Source organism: Pteropus medius, unplaced genomic scaffold (assembly GCF_902729225.1).
Source record: "Pteropus medius unplaced genomic scaffold, Ma_sr-lr_union100, whole genome shotgun sequence".
NCBI lineage: Eukaryota > Metazoa > Chordata > Mammalia > Chiroptera > Pteropodidae > Pteropus > Pteropus medius.
Window position 1 is genome coordinate 5,170,830 of NW_024350325.1, and position 24,155 is coordinate 5,194,984.

Sequence of the window (24,155 nt, forward strand, 5' to 3'; positions counted from 1 at the left end):
GAGGGACTTTCTATACATGAACAGGAGGGGAAGATCAGATCCATATATGAAAAGAAATAAACTGATGTTATGAAAATAATAATTCCTCACCCCCTAACTAGTTTGATTTTCTTACTGAACCCCTCCAAACTCTCAAATTAAGTGTTTTCCATATATGAAAGCAGACTTTGTAATTTGTAAACGGATTAATATACAAAATTATTCAATAAGTTAGAAATAGAGTTCCAATTCTATGCTATAATTAGATTTATTTAATATTATATTTTAATAAATGAGGAAATATTGATTGAGATATACATTGGGGAGCACTAAAAAATACATGTATATGTTATATGTATATGTAGATATTTACAAAATTGTAAAATGGATTCATATTCAGTTATAGTAAAGAGTGAACAAATTTCAGTATTAGACTGTGTGAAATGTAGAGTAACTAACAGCTTACAACTAAATAACACTTTTCAAGTACCTTGTGATATATAGCAAGTGCGAGCACTATTTTCTGTTTGCAGAGAGAAAACGTGAGTCATTCTGTCTACAAGTATTTATTGATCAGGTGCCAAGTATAATGCCAAGTCTTCAAGTTGCAACTAAGAACAAAGCAAACACTGTCTCTCATGGTGTATATGCAGAGTTTTTGACTAGCTAAACCCATAAACCTTGTTAGGACTATGTCATGTCAGGCATTTAGATGTATGCCCAACCATTCTAGCCTAGCAATATTCTACCAAATAAGATGGCCTCTGAATGTATAACAATTAAAAATATTAATTCAGGTGTAAAACATACTGCAGAAATAAACTAAATAATATATGTATTTCTCTTATCTTTCTAAAAAATACATGTTAATGATTTCCTGCATTCTGGTTTCATTCTTAAACCTTTCCTCTGACTGTAGGAGCTGATGCTGTGGAAGCTCAGTGTAAAAGATTTGAAGTGAGAGCGAGTGAAGATGGCAGGGTGCTGTTTTCTGCAGAGGAAGATGAGATTACCATTGGGGCTGAAAAGCTGAAAGTTACAGGTACTGTAGATTGAGGTCTTGAAACATCGTTTAATTCTTGAAAGAATATGCAACTGAACAAGAAGCTGCTTTACAAAATATGTGATCCCCATATCTAAAGTTGAGTCTCATGTAATATCTTGATATCGCACCATTTGATATTCCAGTAGTTTTCACATAGAAGGGACTGGTTGTGGATACAGAAGAGAACGTAAATATTAGCCTTAATCATGTAAAAGTAGAGCTATGAGTCTCAGGAAAGGATGGGCGGAGGAGAGTGGGTAGGGACGGTGGAAGATAAGATGGAAGTCTAGCACTGAGAAAGCTAACTAAAACTGATAGACAAATAAAATTTAGAGGTATTATATAAAAATAAAAGATATGCAAAAGAAGAACTAAAATATAAATATCAACTTTAAAATGAAGTAGAGGGAAAGGTTATACCATAAGTAAACTAAATTTTTGTTCTTTAGGGATCTTAATTATCGAAAATATATAAATCAAGAAATAGTGCTCATCACATATTATTTAGAAGTTATTAAAGTCATTTTTCTAATATTAGGGCCATTAAAGTCAATCACCAACTGAAACTGAAAAGCAAAAACAAAAAAAAAAATTTTTAAACAATAAAGTTAAAAGCAAGACTGGAAGTGGGGAAGAATTTTATGAAGACTATTTTAAGCATATTCTCTTCTGAATTACTTGATCCATAACAATAATACATATTTGATAAAATATTTTTTAAATAACCAAAGAAGCCTATGTTATTTTTAAAAAATGAAATATATTCTGACTTAGTGTTTCTCAAATCTAAGTTTGGGAATAGCTCATGGGATATCTGTCACATCTGTTTAGGTTCAACTAAGTCCTCTGGGCCATGTGAAAGCAGTTAGCATGGTAATTGACCTCTGCTCTCCCTGGTTTTTTGGATTGAATTCTGCTTCTACCATTCAATACTTTAAATAAACTCCCTGTACCTCCAACTTACTTCATCTAAATGATGGAAATGATAATAACTTCAGTGCCCAAATTAAATTAGTGTGTGCATGTGTGCGCACGCATGTTTGTGTTTTTGAATGTTTTCTGCATGTAATGAAGACATTGTAAAGGTTAGCTCTTTATTCTTATTAATAAAGAAAATTAATTTATCCATGTCCCAGGCATGAGTGCCTGAGTGGATTTGAAGAAAGATGTAGTATTAAATAGCAGTGAAATTCAACAAGGCTTTTTGAATGGGGATCCTCACTGGCATCATTGACTGGGTCACAACCCACTACCATCATCCCTACTGATCCCCATGGCCTCCTATCTTTTGTGAGTGTTCTGCTGAGTAACTGGAACTTGTAACATCAGGGTGGTGTTTAGGGGGAGGCGGGGAGGCCGTGAGTGCCCATCTGCCTTATTTCCTTTTTTTCTTTCTTATAACTCCTTGGAAAGGTCAGGACAGGAGGCATACATGTGGGGCAAAAAATGACCAAATTCATTTTCCTAAATCCTGATATATGGGGAAGCATAAGGATTTTGGTTGGCATGGAGCACAGACATATCAGAAGAACATTAAGTTTGGGACTCTTGGTGCTAACATTTGAATTGCAAGTTGGTTAGTGGGGCAGTGGGGGACCGGATAGAAATGCACTCAGGAGGATTGGGCAGATGTGAATTCAATATTTAACAATCTTTGAACCTTGGTAGTCCCTACTCGTTATCAACTTTGATACCAACATAATCCTGAGACAGCATTTAGAACGTTACCCACTTACTCTAAAATTATTTCATCAGTATTCAGATTTCTCATTGTGTACTTTGCATTCATAAGTGAAGAGAAGTTCTAGAGCTCTTGACAGCTTTTATGATTCATGAAATCTTAACTTTCTTTGATCTTTATATTATCTTGACTTGTCTCATAACAGTTGCAGTGAAGTGCTGTCTTCACAAAATTAGACACATTAACTAGTTTTTACTGTTTTTTTTTTTTTTTGAGGTAAGTAGATACCTTTATTTTCCTCTTTTTTCTACTATCCTGGCAGTTATCTTTAGACTGTTAATTGAACTATTAAGCCAGAGGAGAAAGTGCTCCCTGAAGAATCTAAGTTTTTCTTCTTTCAGTTAACTGCCTAATGCCTTCAGGCAGTCATCTCTGCTAACATTCATTTTTTGCCTCTCCCTCTGTGTATGTCTGTGTGTGACCTATGCATGATATACATGTATGTATGTATGTATAGATAGATAGATTCATATGTCTCACTCTGGCTCTTTTACATTTCTTTCTCTATCTCAGCATATACATCTGGCTTTGAGTTTCTTCTTAATATACTCTTGATTAATCTATATTTTCCAGTTATCTCAGAAAATTAATCAGTTTTATTATACAATTTATGTACCAAATGCTTTCAAAAGATCCTAAATAATAAAATAATATAACTTTGAGGTCATAATTGGAGAATCCAGGCAGATTTTTGTAAAAGGTTGAAGCATAATACTTCAGATGCAAAAATGAGCATGCCTGTAACAAATAACTGTGACTTTAACCTGATGTGGATATACAACTGGCTTAACATTGTTAATAAATACATGCTAAGTTAAGGAGTATTTCCACTGATTAGAACCCTATCCCCAGTATCCATTTCCATTTATGTTTCTCATAGATGAACCCATATACTCAGAGTCACACACAGAGACACAAACGTACATACATACACACGCACTCTCAAATTCCTCCTGGGTCCTTAGTCCTTTACCAGAACTGTACATATTAACTTTATAGTAGCTTTATTCCTTCCTGTGATGCTCCTAAAATAAAGAAAAACAAATATATCAAAGGCAAATATAATTTAGAATTTCACGTGCTTGGAGGATAAAATTTTGCATAGCATGGCATGCAATTTATGGGAATGGGGATTGATTAGTAACCCCACATATACTTTAAAGCAGTGCTTGAATCATTTGACAGATAACACTACAAAGAAACACTGACTCTAGGGTACTTCCTATAAATTAGTTAGCTGTGCTGACAAACTTCAAAGTTGTATATAATGAGTTCTGTGTGAGGTTTTTTCTAGAATTTTAAATTTGTGACACGAACATTTTATATTTAAGCAAGATTCCTAGAAATTAAAATGGATTCTTCCTGGCTTTATACATTACAAACAATGGCATTTTGTACATGGATTTCTCTTTCAAGTTAACAGAAATGGATGTATTTATTTAGACAATGAGTGTGTCTATACAACTGAAGTAAAATCATTTATGACTAAAATTATTTATTGATCTAGTATTGCTCAAGATATTTACATTTACCATACCTAGAAAGTAGCAGGAATTTACCTGATACATTTAAATACTCTTAGGGTTCAGGAGGATAAAAGTAAAATGGCATTGGTTACCTGAACACCACCACCCTCATTAGCCCATCACCATGATGTGCAATCATGTGCTTAAATTTTGTATTATTTTTACTCTTGATATTATTTGACTTGCTCAGTAATATTTTACTGGCTCAGAAATATACTTATTTTACCTTACCATGCCCTCTCTGTATCATTGAATATGTAGGAGTTTTACACTTTAGCTTACATATGCATACTTGAAAACTTTGTTTTGGTTTCGTATTCCCTAATATTTGTCAAGGTTTAACTTAATGCAATTATTCTTAGAAACCAGATAAACAAATAAAAGATAGAAAACTTTACACTCAAAAGACTCTTAAATTTAGTACTTTCAGGCAGTATCAGTCAACCTCAATTTGTATTTTCATTTGTATTCCAAGTAGTATATTAACTTAGAAAACAAAGTGCATGTATAAGTCATTTGACTTTATGAAGCGTCAAACTTTAGCCCTATAGAATAACTTTGTGTTAAATTAAAAGCTATTAGTTGGGCTTAAACCTCTCTTTGCTGCCTTTGAGAGAAAAGGAGAAAATAGCTAAATATATGAGGAGAAAGACTATCTGTTTTTTTTTCAGGCAGTAGAAATTAAAACTGGCAGTCTAAAAGAATAGTGAATCCCAACCACGCATCAACCCTGTACCCTTATGTTTTCTTGAAAACCAACAGTATCATTCTTTTGTCTCTGTTGTAACTGAGTGATTGGATTGATAGACAAGTTCCAATGCTTGTTTGACAATTGAAGAAAGGATTTTCTGAAGAGCTGTCTTTTAAATTAAACACTGTGTTTCTGGGTTAAAATCAATATTTTCTGGTTTGTTTTTATTAGTCTTCTACATCTTTGTTCTTGTCTGTTAAATTGGCACACTGTGAAGGGGTCAGCTTTAGAATCAAGCTTTCTATTGTGGAGGACCATTGTTCCCCACACCTGTCCAAATGCCAAGAATGGGGTAACACTCAGCCCCCAGGGTGGAGCTCCTTGGTCTGAATAGCACCTAGAGAAATGTGATTCAATCAGGTGCTGAGGAAAGTACTGTGCAATCACTTAATTTTCTCTGGGTGGCTTTTCAAGTCTGTAAGCTTGGGTAAAGCACTCAACTCACTCAACTAGTTTTCTAGTTGCTTTTTAAAACTCACTGAGCATAAAGTTTTTAGAGACACTAAAGATTAGTACCGCTCTACCTTCTCCCAAAATGTATAGGTAGAAGCTAGTTTTGGAGTATATAAATAATGAACCAGGCTTTACTGACAGTCCTTTCAATGATTTATTTTTCTAAGCTCTCATTTAAATGTTTCCTACTTTTGTTAAAGCAAAATTTGAAAATATAATTATTGAATAGAAATGTGGGGGAAAAAAGTCTTAAAAGAGGACAGCCCCTTAACAAACAAGTAGGGCATATTGAATCAATATCTCTGTAGTGTTTTTAAAATTTTCCATTGATATTTGCATTTTTTTCATATAGCTATGGGCCTTGGAGCCACAAAATATCTCAGATAACATTTATCCTGCCCTTGTAAATGAATAGTCTGATTCTTTATATATCATGATGAAGTTTTAAAAATACATCACTTATATAATATGATCTACTGGAATTGATTGCAGTTGCTTGGTTTTCATGCTGGCTGCCAGCCAAGAGCTGATATTTGCTCATAGAGGCTGCAAATATTCTTTCTCATGCTTTCCTAGTGTCCTGCCTCTGGGAAACAGGGTAAGTCTCCATGATTCATATCTCTCCAATTTCCCATTCTCTCGCATCTCTTATTTTTCTTTTCTGCCAACAGCTAAAAAAAGGTTATCTGCTTTTAATAGCTCACATGATTGCTTTGCCTTATTACATTATCCAGATACCCAGATAATCCAGGATAATCTCTCTATTTTAAGATCAACTGACTAGTAACCCTAATTTATCTATAAAATTCATGTCGTCCTGTAACATATTCAAAGCATCCAGGATTTAGGGAGTGAACATCTTTCATAAGAGTGTCATTAGTCTGCCTACTATACTTAACAAATTATTGAATCTAAGCCTATTTTTTTCTTCTTTGAAAGAGCATTAGAGGAAATATTTACCACATAGGATTTTGGTGAAGGGAAAAGATATATCTGAAAATCACTTAGGAACAATCCTAGCATAGGTTTGGCATTTGATAAATACCACCACATAATAATTTTAAAATGCCATTACTGGTCTCCTTATGTGTTTCATATTTTTTAAGATCAATACTTGTAAAGGAAAATAAAATACATTATACAATGGATGAAGGAGGGAAAAATAATACAAGAGTTGAAAATACCCGAAGTGGAAATTGTACATTCTGTATTAGAAATGGAAAACTATATACCTTACGAGACCTTTAGAGATATTTGAAGAGTTCTTGAGAAAATGTAAAAAGGATAGATAGCAGACAGTAGCTCAAATGATATAAATTATATATTTCTCTCACATAAGAATGCAGACATAGGCAGACTCTGTGATAAAGGCATCCAGTGATAAAGGTTCCTTAAAACTTACAAATCTGCAATCCTTTAGGCCTAGTTGTTATCTATCTCCATGAATTTAATGCTGCATTTAACCATGGTCTCTGCATTTCAGCATGGGAGAAGTGAGAAAAAGAGGAAGCCAATGGGAAAAACTTTTCTTAGACTATCACAACCTGGAACCAGCACTCAGCACTTAATATTTTACATAGGCCAAAACTTACTCATGTGCTTATATGTAACTGCACGGGTAGCAGAGAAACGCTAGCTCTAACTAGTGGCTATGTTCTTTGTTAAAACTTGGAGTAGGAACTTCTATTGATGGATAAAGTGAGAAAATGAACCATTTTGCCACAGAAAGTAATTTACTAATATAGAATCCTAATAAGTAACTTCAAAGGGTATGAAAGAAAAAAATGCATAGTTTTAATATATTATTAAATTAGACAAAACCAGCCTTTCAAAATGGCCCTTCAAAATCTGTACTACAGTCTTTCTTACATTATTTTACTTATTGCCGAAGACTCCTACGCATTTAATTCTGACATACCTATTTTCTGACACTGCTATCATATCATTTAAGAAATCAAGACAATATCTTTATTCCCTGTTGTCATCTTCATCAAACTGATACCTCACTCCAGAATCAAGATTCTCAAAAAGTTTAATATGGCATTTTTAAAATTTTGACATACACGCTCTAATTAGATAATCAACTCACTCAATTTTTCATCCCTTTGTAACTCTGAAGGCTTGAGGTCAAGAACTGAGTTCTAGAGAGTTAAAGTGGAAAATTTACTTTTAACAACTTAGAATGTCTAGGGCTGAATGAAAGGAGTCAAGTCAAAATCAGTAGAGGAATTCTGACATTGAAATACCAAGAAAATAGCAAAGAAGTATCAAGTCCAGAAGATTAATGGCCGAGGTGAATTTGAAGATTAAGAAAATATTTTCGAGCTGGATGGAGAAACCAAGCTAAAAACAAGTAATTGTGTTGTATTGTATTAAGCGTAGAAACCAGTATTGAGTATTTGCATTTCCATTCATGGGTCAAAGGCCTATAATTATAGATGCAGAAGGACAAACCAAGAGGCTGGTGGCAGATGAACAAATGAACAAATACTTCTTCCTTCCTTTCATCCTGGAAGGCAGGCAGCCAAAAGCAAAGACAGAGCCATGGAAGCAGGAGCCAGCATGCATAAGGTGAAAAGACAGGCCAGCGATATTGCGTTTGAAAAAGATGCATGACAGGGGCAATCGCTCAAAGTGAGGAGGACATCAGAGGGCATGAAGGTCTATCAGGCTGATAAGATGGGTTACATGTCAGGGATTGAGCAAATCCAGAAGGATTCTGTGCAACATTTACTCGTTTTCCCACAATGGTAACATCTTGCAAAACTATAGTACAATATCATGTACAACAATCAGGATATTGACATTGTTATAGTCTCATTACCACAGGGATCCTGTGTTACCTTTTTGAAATCACACCTGCTCTCACCTAACCATTGACATGTTAAGAATGTTCTATATAGAACCATTCAGTAGTAACCTTTTGAGATTTTTTTTTCACTCACTATAATTCTCTAGAGATTTATTATTCACTTCAGTAAAATGTTTCTACATAATCTGTTGCCCACTTTCTAATTGGATCGTTTGTATTTTTTACTGTTTTGAGAGTTCTTTACATATTCCAGACACTAGTACTTTGATGGATATATGGTTTACACATATTTTCTCTATCTCTGTACTTTATCTTTTTATCCTTTAACAGGGTCTTTAATTGAAAAAATAAATAAATTTTGATGAGGTTCCATCAGTTGTTTTTTTTAAATATATTTTATGGATCATGCTGTTGATACCAAATCTAAGAATACTTTGCAAAACAACTTTGCAAATCTAAGAATACTTTGCAAAAAAAAAAAGTACATATCAAAGATTTTGTCTAATTTTTTTCTAAAAGTTTTATAGTTTTACATTTAAGTCTGTAATACATTTGAATTAATTTTTGAATAAAATGTGAATTTTAGGTCAATATTGTGTGCATGCACACATGTGTTGCCTATGACTATTTAATGGCTCTAATGCATGCCCTTCCTTCATTGAATTCCTGTTGCACCTTTGTCAAAAATCATTTAGGTGTATTTGTGTCTATTTCTAAATTCTCTATTCTGTTACACTGTTGGGGTGACCTGTCTGACAATATCACTCTATCTTGATTCCTGTAGCTATAAAGTAGATCTTAATATTAGGTAAAAAGTATCCTCCAACTTATTCTTCATTTTCAGGATTATTTTTTCTGTTCTAGAGCCTTTGCCTTTACATATAAAATTCAGAACATGTATTTTCATGTCAAAAAAAAAAAAAACCTTCCTTAAATTTTTATAAGAATTACATTAAACCCATGCATACATTTTAGGAGAATTGACATCTTTACCATATTGAGTCTTTCTGTCCCAAAGATGTTATGTTTCTCCATTTATTTGTTTTCAGTTATGTCTTTCATGAACAGTCATGTCATTTTCAGCATACACATTCTGAACATGTTTTGTTAACTTTTTAATTTTCTATGAAGTAATTGTAATTGGTATTGTGTTTTTAATTTTTGTTTATGTTCATTGGTAAAATATAACATTCGATTGATTATTTTATTGATTGATCCTACATCCTTGTATGATATGACACTACTGAACTCGGTAGTTATAGGAAATTTTTGCAGATTTGGGACATTTTCTATATAGATAATGTCATATGTAAATAAAGACAATTTTATTTTATTTATTTATTTTTAATTTTTATGTTCCAGTTAGAGTTGACATTCAATATTATAATAGAGACAGTTTTATTTCTTCCTTTTTAATTTGTATGCCTTGTATTTCTTTTTCTTGCCTTATTATAGCGGCTACATATTCCAGTACTATTTGAATAATGATGGTAGAATGGTGAAAAGAAATGTTTCTCAAACAAAAATTTTGAAAAAATAATAAGATGCTCAGATCCTATGAGATTTTGGGCAGCCTATTCCAAGATTAAGGATTGTACATGTTGTTTTTGTGTAAATAATATTTAACATTATTTATATCATATGTGTTTTCTGATTAAATAGGTACATTGAAAACCCTCAAAAATCATGAAAATTCCACAGAACATGAGAATTCTATAATTACTTATATCGTTCATGAATCAAGTGAGATTTCAGACAGGAAAAAATACTAATTATTATTTCAAATTAATATAAATGGTTGTACCTTCCTGAGGTCATGATAAGAAGTGATATTCTTTAAATAACAAAAGTATCATTAGCCAAAACCATTAAAAAATGACAGAAAAAAAGTAGAAGAAATACACAAAATTAAGTTCTAAGCCAAATAAATTAATCATATTCCAATACTTTTATTATTGTAGATCCAGTCCCCAATTTGAAAAGTAATGACTATTTAGCAATTATTTTTGAGTTGTTATGATGAAAAATACGAAGAGAAATGTTTAACTTTGGCCCACTGAAATATATCTATCAGAGATTTATTCAACAAAGTAAATTTTGGATGATGATAACCTGTCATTGAATACAAATATGTTCAGTTTCATGACAAGTGATAGGGTCAGATAGGAAAGGAGGAGTAGGGTTTGGAGAGGATTACTGGAGGGATTTAAGATCTAGTGATTAAAAACATTGCCTCGGCATTACAATGCTACTGCTTTCTAGAAAAGTAATCATGGGCAATTTAATTAATAGATTTCAAAGTCACCAGTTTCTCATTTATAAACTGAGGATATAAGGGAAATAAATAGTAACACCTCTGGATTTTTGTTAAATTATTATGAGCTGATCCATGTAAAGCATGATATCTGACACATAATAAGTGGTCAATAAGTGGAAAAACTTATTGTTATTATAACAAATGCATTACTTTAGTATTATGTATTAATGAAATGACATTCTTCCTCATAGCACTTACTGCAAAGACTTTCTAAACTGCATTATCATTTATCTCTCATACACACATAACTGTATATAAGATAATGTCTAACATTTATGTAATATTGAATAATATTCAATCCAATGAAATAAAAGCAATTTAGTAGGTCTTTCAGAAGTTATTTAAGTGAAAAATAATGTAAGATCACAGGAAGGAAAAGTAAAACAAAAATAAATGTAAAAAAAAAGTATTACATATTAAATTTAAAACAAAGCATCACAATTCATCAAAATAAATGAAATTAATAACAGATTGGCATAACCTTTGCTATCAACAAACCTATGGTCTTTTACATTAATTCATTTACTTCTCAATACTTAAGGAGATGTGTATTATTAACTTTATTTTGCAAACCAAGTCTTAAGTTTAATGATTTGCACAAAATTCCAGCCCTCAATGCCAATCTAGGAAGTGTATCTGTATCTCCTCAGTATTGTCCAGTCTCATTTCTACTTTATCTGTATCAATATCTGCATGTGTATAATACATTTAGATTCTGAATAAGAATTTCTATAACAAGAAGTAGAACTTCTAGGATCTAATTTATTTAGGTTATCATTTCAAGCAGATTTATTTAGTAGGCTAGAAAAAGTTAGAGAAGAGGAATGAGAATACTTAAATGCTGTTTATTTGACTTTGTCAACTAAATCATGCAGAGCTCCAGGAATAACCTCTCTATCTTCATATAGCTATGTAAATTGAAAGCATAGGTTATGCCAAATAATGTCAAGGGAGCAGATTGAGATAAATAATTGATATCATAATCACTTTGGAAAAACAGTAACATAATGTAGATCTGCAATTTAAAAGGCTTATTGAATTTGAGGAAGAACAAATTTTAGTTTTAAGTCCACTGTATATTTATTCATCAGGCTGACCTTTGTCTTCTAAAAAAACTTGCTGGAGTATGTCAAAATAAATTTTATTTCTAATTTCATCTGTGGAGGTTTCTGCGAGTATGCTTTGCATAAGTGGATAAAATTTCCATGTTCATATAAATGATAACCAGGGCAATCTTTCATTTCAGTATAAAAGGAAGAAGGGAAGGAGTGAGAGAGTGAAGGAGAAAGGACAAAGATATTACAAGTTCGAATGGGTTTTCTACATTTTTCAGTTACTAATTAATGGCAGTTACTGATTAATTTCCTGTTGCTATTATAATAATTATCAGATTTAGTGGTTTAAAACAACACAAATTTATCTACAATTCTAGAGATTGGAACTCTAAAAACATCTCACTGGGCTAAAATTGTTTGCTAGGCTGTGCTGTTTTCTGGGAGAATTCATTTTCTTGCCTTTTTCAGATTCTAGAGACCCTTGACATTCCTTGGTTCCTGGCCTCTTTCTTTATCTTCAAAGCTGGCAATAGCAGGTCTCTCTCCAGCTTCCATGTTTCTGATTCTCCCTCTTCTGCTCCTCTCTTTCATTCATTATGGTCATTGTGATTACTTTGGACCCTCCTGAGTAATCTGGGATAATTTCCCTATTTTAAAGTAATCAGAGTAATGATCTTAATTTCTTTAGTCATTTAAATTCTCCTTTGCTTTTAAGTTAACATATTCACAGATTTCAGGGATCAGGATGTGGATTTTGGGGTGAGGGCAGGATGGGAAGAGGGTTATTCTGCTACCATACTAATAATCGATCTATTTCATCAAACAATATTTTTACTCACTAAAGTTAAAGTTCCTGGAAGACAGAAATAATGGTTATAGGTTTCCTACTTTCTTGAATTCAGAATTGATAGTGGGAAAAAAAAAAAAAAACTACTAGGAGTGACTATATTTGCACTCAGATCATAACTAGTTTGTACTTTTTCTAACCCTAGGTGTGTAAATGCTCCATATCTTTGGACAAGTTATTTATCCCCTCTGTGCCTTCATTTCCTCAACTGTAAAATAGTGATATTATTATTTTTTCTCTCAGTTTTGTTGTGAGAATTATATTATTTGACATTATTTTTCAGTGCTTAACACATGACTGAAGTAGTTTAAATGTTCAATGACATTATTTTTCAGTGCTTAACACATGACTGAAGTAGTTTAAATGTTCAATGACATTATTTTTCAGTGCTTAACACATGACTGAAGTAGTTTAAATGTTCAATAAATGTAAGACATGATCATTATTATTTCTAAGAAGAGGACGAGGAGGAAGTGGATGAAGGAAGGAGGAACAGTGTTATTAATTTCTTCATCTGTTAGTTTCTAATCTCCTCACAAGGTTAATCTAAGGATCAGTGATATGTATAGGAGAGCATTATACAAATGACTTGAAATTAGGACAAAAAATTTTCCTCTTCAAAATGTGACCAACCCCCTTGAAAAAAAAGGATTTCCAAAATGCCTTTAATAATTGTCCAACTGAAAGGCACAAGTCTGGTGCATTTATTCATCAGCTCTTTGCCCCATTGGTTGAAAGTTGTCTCAGGAGTGTTAACTCCCCAGCAAGATATTCTTGGGTGACCCTCTGCTGATGCTTGTGCTAAGAATGCTTCCCAGGGCTCTGCGAAGCAGAGCGAGGCTCAGAACATGCTTGACATGGATATACAGTGAATATGAGTCGGAGGTGCCCTGGAACTGTCCTCCACATCTGTGGCTGAAATCCACTGTGAGCCAAGGAAATTTGCCCATTTCATTCAGAAAATAAAATATATAGATTTTGACCATGATCTAGAAATGAGCTATTGATTTCATGTGATGTGCATTGAAAAGTGGGAAAGAAAATGTTTAAGGATAACGTAATTATAATATAAATGGTGCCGATCTCTTTATACCAAATATAATACTCATTTATAAGATCGGTTTCTTATTTACCCTACAAGTCTTTTAACATTGCTCCTTTTCCCACATACAAATATAAAACCCATACAAAATTGGCAAATAACATTTTATTGCATGGCTTCTTTTAAGCTTATGACTGAAAAATTAAATGAAGTTGGTAATTATTGATAATTATCCTGGTTTTGGTCTTTATAACAAATGAATCAGAATAACCTTTCAGCAACCAGCATCACTTCTTTAATTCATGATGGACAAAATAAATATGGATTTCAGCTTTAAAGTTATCTTAAATTTTAATTATTTCCCTTTCCAACCAAGTTTGAGTCATCTCTATTTTATCTTTGTAATGTGGTCAGGCATTCTTCTTTTGAATACTTGGTGACAGAACTCTCAAAACCTCTTAAGACAGTCTGATTTATCTTTAGATAATATTAACTTAAACAGTCTTTTATCTCTAAAGGATATAACAAAATACTTCTATTTAAGACACCTCATTGAGATATTGCTACCTTTTAAGAAGAATTGTGTACATTTTGTTAAGGTAGCTGGTTCACTTTTTAGCAAAATACTTTTAAAATCTCTTTTATACTTTTAAAATCTCTTTTATATGTAAACATTGAAAACTTCAAGATGAAATAATGTTTCCCAAATGTTTTTGAATATTAAGTTTGAGTTTCTAAAGAGGGTAAAGGAGAAAGAAAAGGGCCTGAAAACGAAGAGAAAGAAAATGAGGATGACTACAACTTAAAAAGAATGCTGCCTAATGGAATTTTGACCACTGGAGATGTTTAAGACTCTTTCAGAACACAGATATTTATGCATATCTTATTAATATCTAATATTAATATTTAATTTGTGCCAATCAGTAGTGTTCTATAATATTTTAAATGGCTAAAAATATTCCATTTTGTTAAATCACAATAGTTTATTAATTAATTCTTTATTTTGGGGCATTTGCATTATATCCAATAAACCTGAACAGGACTGTTATCAACTTCCTTTACATCTTTTTGCACATGAATAACGATCTCTTTAGGTTAAATTCCTTGAAATCGAATTGTTCGTTTAAAGCATAAGGACCCTAGAAGATACTCCTTACTTTTTTTTTTTATCAAAAGTGAATGAAAATTTCCATATCTCTGAACCACCACAGATCGTAAGTCTCTTAAACTGACTTTACAAATACCAATAAGGCTAACCAATTGTGATGTACACAATATACTGCATTATACATATATAGATATGCCACATAACGGCATCCATTTGCTGTGAACCTAAAGTGAAAAATAGTGAATAACGCATTATCTCAGCCATGAAGACAATGCAAATTAACATGACAGGAGATTTTTCTAATATTGTGGTCTCTAGAAAAGATTCTAATAAATTAATTTGGGAGGGAGAGGTTCATTTACAATGAATCAGTTTATTTCTAATTTACACCACAAACTATATCTTTAATACCATTGTGCCACTCTGAGCTCAAACTTTTGAAATGACTCTTCATAACAAATAATGTCTAAAGTTTTTGGACCTACATTAAAAAGGATGCAATATGGACTCGACTGGTTTTTCAAGTTTAAGCCTAGTTCTTTCATATGAAAACTACCTTTCCTAACAAAGTAGATCAGTTATTAAATTGAATAAAGTAGATTGTTGCTTTAATACATCCAGAAATATATTTACAAGGGCATGGAAATACCATGGACAGAAGAGAACTGGGTCATACTGCAATAAGTTTTAGTATTCTCCTTGTCAGCAGATAAAAGAGCACTAGGGACTATATAGTGTGTATAAACCTGGTGACAGATGCAGAGGAAATATTTCCAGCTCTGAAGGCCAGAGGTATGCAGGGACAGTGGACTGAAAAAGAATTTAAACTTTCTAATTGTGTCTTTTATGGCTTTGTGCCAAAACTCAGGATTACTATTTAATGTCATGTATCTTTGTGCTTCTTGAAATCTATCCATGTGTAAAAGATCAATCATGTTAAATAACATTTCTTAATTTTTAATATGTCTTTACTTTGAATATGTCTTTACTTTCTTTCTGCAATATGTCTTTACTTTCTTTCTGCAACACAGAAAGAAAAAAATCTAAATTCAAATCCAATAATGTTCTGACATAGAAAAACTTTTATTATGTTACCATTAAAATTATAAAATGACCAGGGGTAAAGAGGCATAATACAAGAGAGAATGGAAGGAGGCCAGAAAACCCATTTAAATCATAATCATTAAATTATTTGTAATGCCATATGATATTCTTTCTCTGAAACATTTATTAGAATCGCTTTTAAAACTTTTTTCTTGTTACTTATACTAACACTTACCTCAATCTGTTAAATATTCTACCCATAACAAAATTCTCGGTGTATTTTGAAAACGCATCATTTTCTATGCTCATCCAGTGACCTTATGACTTCTATTTGTACTGATATAGAGCTTTTTTTTTTTAATTATTGTATTGACAATTGAGGTTTCTTTTTCTGTAAATTATGCATTCATGTGTTTGTCTTTTTAAAAAATAAGTTGTTTGTGTTTTTCTTATTAATTTGTAGGAGTTCATTATATTTTATGAATGTTTTTTGTTATATTTACTGTACACCTATGTGTACATATTCATATTTTGCTTTTAACTTTGTTTATGGTATCTTTTATTATTAAAAAATTATATTTATAGAGTCAAATTTATCAATTGTTTTCTTAAAGCTTTGTTTATATTTTGTCTTAAGAAATTATCCTTACCTTTCCATAAAAAAATATATTTTTGACTTTAAATTGTCTGTGAAACCAGAGGGTTTAACTTGGTACCACATTGCACTTTTAATTTGATTTATTTTGATTACTAATAAATTCAGCTAAACTGAGCTTTTTTTCCAGATGAATATGTTATTACTTATTTACGGTCCTTCTTTCATAAGGTGTCTCTTGAAGCTCTTAATCATTTTTTTATTTGTTTTGTTTATCTTTTTCTCATTACTTTTAAGAGTTCTTTATATATTTAGGAATCGGTCTTGTCAATTATGTGTTACCAGTGTCTTCTCCATTTACAAGGTTTTGCCTTTTAATTTATGTTGTTCTTTGTTAAACAAAAATTCTTGATTTCTATATATAAACTTTATCATTTATTTTTTACTATATAAGAAATCTTTCTCATAGTCAAAAAATGAACTCATATATTGTCTTCTATACATTTAATAATTTTATCCATCCTATTTTTAATCCAGCAGAAATTGATTTTGGTGATAAACACAATTTGGTTTTCCTCATTATTTATTGAATAGTTACTTGTTTGCCACATATTCAATAATGACTCTTATAAATCTAAATCCTACAGAGATGTAAGTATATTGGTCTGTTTTGGAGGCCTTCTTTTACTCCATTAGTCTATTTCATTATCTCTATTTTACAGCCACACTGACTTAGTTATTAGAACTTTATAATAAGTTTTATTATCTGGTAGGGAAAATCTGCCCACTTGGTTTTTTGGAGGGATTCAGAATTTCCTTATTATTCTTGGCCCGGTACTCTTCTATATAGATTTAGAATCAGCTTGTCAGTTTCTATGACAATATTATTGATTATCTGAGAGTACATTAATCTATTCAAGATTTTCAAGAAATTAACAACTCTAGATTTAGATCTTATTTATGGTTACATTATACTCACCTTATATTTAAAATCATTTTAATGTCTTTTGATTAAATTTAATAATGCAACCTATAAAGGTCTCACAGAACTTTTATTAAATTTTAAGTCAAAGTGAGTTACTATCAATTTAATTAAATTATCTGTAAGTTCTTTTAGGTTTTCTATGAAGAAAGCCATATTATTTGGAAAGCATGAGAATTTTGTTACTTATTCCCCAAAGAAAATGTTTTTCATATATCTGCATTTCTCCTTCCCTTACTACCATGTAGTAAGACAAGAACTGTAGTAAACCTTTGTATTGTTGCTATTCCTAAATGAAATGTTTAACATTCACCAATAATTTCGAGGATGCTGTAGGTTTTGTGGAAGGTGATGCATGTCATTGGAAAGAAATTCATTTCCATTTATATTTTTCCCAAAAGCTGATAATTATTGTTGTTATTAATCATGAAAGAATCCTGAATTCTGAAATGATTCGTCTGTACCTTTTGATATAATAAGTAATGTAATACATTGCTATGGAGAATTTATTAATTAAGTTTCTGTTGTTAAACCAAATTTATATTCCTATGACAAATTCGAAACAGATGTTCCTGGTATTACTTAATTCAGTGGTCCCCTACCTTTTTGGCACCAGGGGCTAGTGCTCCCATGAGAATCTAATGCCTGATGACCTGTGGTGGAGCTGAGGCTGTGATGCTAGCTCCGGGGAGCGGCTGCAAATACAGATGAAGTTTTGCTCACCTCCTGCTTTGCAGCTCGGTTCCTTACAGGCCAGGACCAGTACCAGTCTGTAGCCCAGAGGTTGGGGTCCCCTGCTCTAGATAAGTTTCTGTTAGGCTGGAATTTTATGTGGGGACTATTATCAGTATTCACAAACAAAAACATCAGAATCAGGTATTTTCCAGTGAGATACTATTATCTATATGTATACACACATACTCATGGATATAAACATTTTTGTCACAATTTATGCTTGCTTTCTAGGGAAAAATATGAACAATTTATATTGAAAATACAACATATCTGTTTAACCAGTCCATGGTGAGATATTTGCTGAGTATACCAAAAGATTATAGGAATGTAGAAGTACAAATCTTGATTATTCTGTTGTACATTACCCATGATTTACCAGCACAGACTTGTTTATATCAAAAGATTAATGTAAACTCTGAAGCATTATTTTTGTAACTCAGAGGGCCACCATCTTTTAGGATAGCTGGTGTGGCACATAAACAGACCACACACATAAAATGCAGATGACATAATAACACAAGAGTTTTGAAGATCCCTGGACTTCCCTGAAAACTGTGGATGCTTAGATCAGTTATGATTTGCATAAAGCTTTAGTGCTTTCTCTGCTTGGAATTGCTCTAAAGGTAATGTAAAGGTATTCAGAGTAATCACAACTGGGAATGCCATGAGTGTTCTTGGTGAAGAAACTTTATTATAGAGGAAAACGGATTAGTTCTGGTGAAAACCTGCCATTTCTTTCAATTAAAAGTTATGATACCAATTCTCCTGTGGGTAGAAAACACCACGAAATGGAGCTCTCTTCGTTTACCTATTGACATGCATTGAATTACAAGGCAAGTGATAACAAAATTCTCAAGAGCAATCTGACAAGAGGCAAAAAATAATAATAATGAAATAATAATAATAACAATAATAATAATCTCAGAAACAGAAGGATGAAGGGAATTTATTTTGGCATTACAACTGATTTCTGAAGTCTGTTTACCTGGCTTTTTCCCATTAGGCTCTATCTATGTATGCCACACTATCTTGTTATTAGATGATAGGCTTTTGAGACTTTCATTTTTCACCTGAATTATTGTAAAACTTGATTATTACTGAGTGAAAACATCCATAATAAGGCAAGTTGACTGTACAAAGATTCCAGATTCTGACTTTGCCCACATTTGCAGACATACTCCAAAACTGACAGGTCAAATTCTAATTTTTTAGAACCACTTAGATATCGTGGGAGGAAAAAAAGGTATCACTAAATTGTTTTTAATGAGATACCATGTTAAATATTTTAGCTGTGTTCACATGTCAGTTTGTATAAACTAACCATGTAGCTCAGGTTTATAAAGCTGCTTATAGAATTAGCATCTTTTGAACATGCAAGTTTTTATTTTTTTCAGAATGAAATAAAGATTGTTGAATCTTTCAGATCAATAAACAAATGTAATATCTGAAGCCACTGAAGACAATCAAGTACCATCTCTTTAGACAACTTCTCTACTGATTTTTATTTCCATAGAAAGCATTTTGATGACAATGTATCAAAAATCCTAATGGAAAAACAAACAAACAAATGAAAAAAACATTAAGAAATAAAAGAGCTGCTGAGACGAGTCCCTCTTCCTGTGCATTCTGTTTGGTAATGCTCAGCACAGTGTGCCAGGAGGAAACACAGTCTCCCAGCCTATGACTGACAGCTGTAGAAAGTCCATTTTACTTCTCTTCAGAAAGTAATCTAAATAAGGGTGATGAAACTAAAGAATAAAAAAGTCATAAAAGATAGGATTAAGGTATTCACTTTTTTCCCCAAAGAAATGTGCAACTGACAGTAGATTTTTAAATAAATTACGCAAGGGTCAGAAAAGCTTAAATTGCATATGGATTGAGTAATGATGGAATTGATAAAGGAAAGGGTTATACAGAAAACATGCATGCATAACAATGAATGTCACCTTAAAGAAGCAGACAAGTATGAGCTATTCTATCTGTATGTTAGGTAAAATGTCCAGACCTCAAAACTAAATATACTATTAGATTGTTTCAAAGCTTAAAAAGATTGTTTAAATTTGGTCAAAAGATAATTCACCTAGAGATCTGGTCTTAATAATTTTCTAAATCTCATCATGAATTAATCTCTTATGAAGTCTTTTGAAATAAAAATGAACAAAAGCAGTATAGGTAGTTCACTTATCAAGTTATTTTATATTTTTATATTTCAATTTCTGTTAGAATGTTTACAATGTAGTGACAAATCAGTTCAAAGACTGCTGCCTTTTAATAAATCCATAATAATAGAATCTTATGATTATGTTTGCCTAAGACGTGTTCTTGGTGACACTTTTTCATTTTGTATTTTCTAAGGGCCTCGAGTGTGTATTGCTTCATATTCCTTTAGTGGTCATTAAAATCGGGGGGGAAATGACCTTGGATTTACTTATTATTTCCTGAAAATATATATCCTCAGAGTAAATGAAGAAAGCTCTGCTAAACAATTATAAAAAAAATTTTGGAGGTAAAAATTTTAAAAAGGAATTATTTATATTGTTTCCTAGATGCAGTTTCTATCAAGACACATATTTATTATATTCAAAAATAATTTATTTTCACTTATTTTTGCTTTAGTAAAAGTCATGGAGAGAACAAATGAAGGGTTTCTCTCCACCAAAAATCAGAGAAATAAATGTTAGTAAAATATAATCTACTTGAAATTTCAAAAATATGAGCAAGAAGAGACTGCATCATTTCCAGTACTGATAAATTTAAGTCTAATTTTCTTTATTAGTTACAAATTTTTTTTTAAATGTACATCATCTTGAGGAAAATAAATTTATTATAATGTATTTTATATCTGATCACGAAGTGTCTTTTCAATTATCTCTTTTTATCTCCTGAAACCTTTTAGAAGTGGAAGAGAGGACATGATTTGGCATCTGAGAGTGAATGCCTTGTAATATTTTTATAATTATGAAAAATGTTGAATAAAAAATAAAAACAGATTTTAAAGTAATTTCTTTTTGGAAATCATGGCAGCTTATCCTGATCAACATGGCTGATTTTTTGTTTTCATCAGAAAGAACAATTTAATAATAGTTTCCCTATTTTATGAAAAAAATTAACATTGGCTAGGTTTATAATAAGCTTAAAAAATTAAGATCATCACCTCAGGATATTAAAAGCTATATTAAAATATTATAGAAATATACCAGGAAACAGAAACTTAACATGGTTTACATATAAATTATAAAATGGAATGATTTTTAATTTATTTATGCTCTTATCCATTTTTTCATTCCCATTCTTTTTTTGATTTACTGATCCTCAACTATATATCAGAATCAAGAGCAGTACTAAGTGTACAAAATTGATTAAGACAAAATCCTTGAGTTCTAGGGACTCATAAATTACTAGGTATAAGTTTAAAGCTTATTGCAAAGCAGCAAGATGAATGCTATACCAGTAACTTTTACAAAGAGCTAGGGAAGCTGAGCAGAGGGAAGAAGAGCAGCAAAGACACATAATATGTTTCACAGAGAAAATAATCTAGAATCAGATCCTGAAGAATGAGTAGAGATTACCATAAAAAAGGGAGGAGAGTTGAGGAGTATGCTGGGAAGTAGTAGTACTCATGACGATCCATAGTATTTCAAAATCTGTAAGAGTTTTACTGAAGTATAAAATGCATAGAACTAGTAAATGATAAGTCCTCCAAGGCATTTGGGCTTAACTTCTATAGGTAATTGGATATTTGAAGTATTTTAAGTGAAAATTACACTGTCAACTTTGTGTTTTGAATCATTATTTGGCAGTGGCATAAAGTAATAATTGGGAGAAAATAAAAGTAATTTTGAAGTTGTAGCAAGAAGTAAACTAATGAGAAAATTGAACAAGAAAGAACATCTCAGCATACTTTCCCAGTTTCTTATTTTAGTGTTTAGGACTTGAGTGCATCAGTAAACAAACTAGGATTAGAAACAGGAGAAAAACTCTTTCAAAATAAGGTTCTTAAATTATTGATTCTTATCAATATTTATAAATTATCTTACCTATATAAGACACCATGTTGTACACAGAATATAGTGAGATATAAGGACTATGTCTTTATTTTTTTAGCCTAGAAGGACAGTAGCACATATAATTTAAAATGTAAAACTTCAGAATAAATATGACAGGTTCCAAATGAGTGGTATAGGTAGTAAACCCTAAATATGTTCAGAGAATGAACAGATTATATTTACATTAATAGGTGGGAAAATTTGTAAAGATATTTTATATATAAGTAGAGGAAAAAGTGTATAAGTGAATGGAGTCAGGTTACAAAAGTCTTAAACGCTGGGCGAAAGCAAGATCCAAGAAAATAATTACAGCTTTTTGTACAAGTAGGATATCAATAGGTTTGATATGATTAGTCTAGCAATGTGTATGTTGTATTTTGTGGCGTTATCTGGAAGCAGGAACACCATTTAGATTATTAAAATAACACAAGGAGGAGATGTATGTTGAATTGTGTCGGCATTTCTTCTTAATAAGGGTAATGATGTTTTCAGGATTCAGAGGAAATCATTTCAATGGAGTAAAGAAATGACAGTTAATAATTTACTTTTGCAAATTGATTACTCCATTCCTTCCCCCAAATATTTTTTTCTCCCGATTTATAGGGACAAACTTATTTTTATTTGTATTTAAGGAAAAATGAGAAGTTACAGTATATACATTTTGACATGTTTGAAAAAAAAAAATCACGTAACTGTGACTGTTAGAAGTTACCTTAGAAATCATGTTATTCCGAGCCTAATTTTACAAATAACATCCAGAGGGCTTGAAGTACTTGTCAGACATCAAAGAATGAATTATAAGCAGATCTAAGAATAGAATGAAAGTGTTCCTTGTTCAATCTTTGACTTTTACCAATTTAAATTTGGGGAGAAAGAGGATGCAAATAAAGGAAACAGAAAGCAAAGTGTGAGGATGTCCAAAGAATTTGAAATATTCAGTAGCAAAGGTTCAAATTTTAAAATAATGAATAAATAAGAATCTTTCTGGACCTTGAGATCCAGATGTATTTGCCCTTGGACCTCATCTCTATTCTAATGTAGAAATTTTAAATGCTGCTAAAACTTCCATGAATTGTCATAGTCATAAAGCAGGGGATACATGTTCAAATTCTCTTAACTGCCTTTGGTTCTTGACCTTAGATTCCTCTCCTGTTATCTCTTCTGTTTTATTGTTCTGAGTGTGAGATTCATACTCTTCTTTGCCCCTCTTCAAACAAATGAAAAACTCAAAAAATGTAATTGATCATGGTAGATTTTACTGAAAACTTGAAGGCAGCAGGAGATCATTTGGCAAATATCAAGACACACAATATAAAAATAGAATTTATATATTTCTACTCTCTGGCCTCCTTTCCCACAGTGGGAGGTGTCCCAGCCTTTCTTGGTTTCTTTGTTTCCCTTCTATTTTCTCTCTCTCTCTCGTGCGCGCGCTCTCTCTCTCTCTCTCTCTCTCTCTCTTTTTTCAATGGCTCTCCAGAGCAGCAAGTATTCTGTGCCAGGAGTTAGCCTCCTCCTTCGAAGCCCTTTGCGACAGCATATACCGAGGCCCAGTGAAGAATGAAGACCTCTATCTTCCTAGGCAGCATTCTGCTGCCATGTTCTTTGTCTCACTTTCAAGCAATGAAAATATTCATTTATTCAACAACTTCAGATAGACATATTAATGATATTATACCAGACAAAGTGCGAGGGCCCTGATCACAAACAGAATAATAATGATATAATAATAATAATAATGATTGATAGTGACTTTTAATTTAACCAAAGACTTTTGCTTATATTCAGTAGCACAGGATCAAACATGAAGATAATGAATAAATAGAAATATTTTTGCCCCTGAGATCTAGATGTATTTGCCCTGTACTGCAGCCTGAGTCCAGTGTGGGAATTTAAAATATTGTCAATGGTTAAATGAATTTTGATGATTTAAGAATCCTAACAATCCCATGGATTGGATATGGGAAGTGGCATGGCTCATAATCACTCAGTTTTCTCCCCCTTAAGTTCTTAGAGCTAATTGCTATGTTGTAATTCTTATTAATTCAGTGACTAAGATTTCACATTGAAAAGAGAAATA

At 31.9% G+C, this 24,155-nt stretch overlaps 1 protein-coding gene across 1 annotated transcript in view; it reads left to right on the forward strand.

Annotated features, from left to right (window-relative positions):
- Positions 1 to 24,155, forward strand: part of SGCZ (sarcoglycan zeta) — a 541,352-nt gene that overhangs the window by 496,034 nt on the left and 21,163 nt on the right. The window contains exon 5 of the mRNA XM_039839338.1: positions 899 to 1,021. Coding sequence (XP_039695272.1) covers positions 899 to 1,021 — 123 coding nt within the window. The remainder of the gene's footprint in view (positions 1 to 898; positions 1,022 to 24,155) is intronic.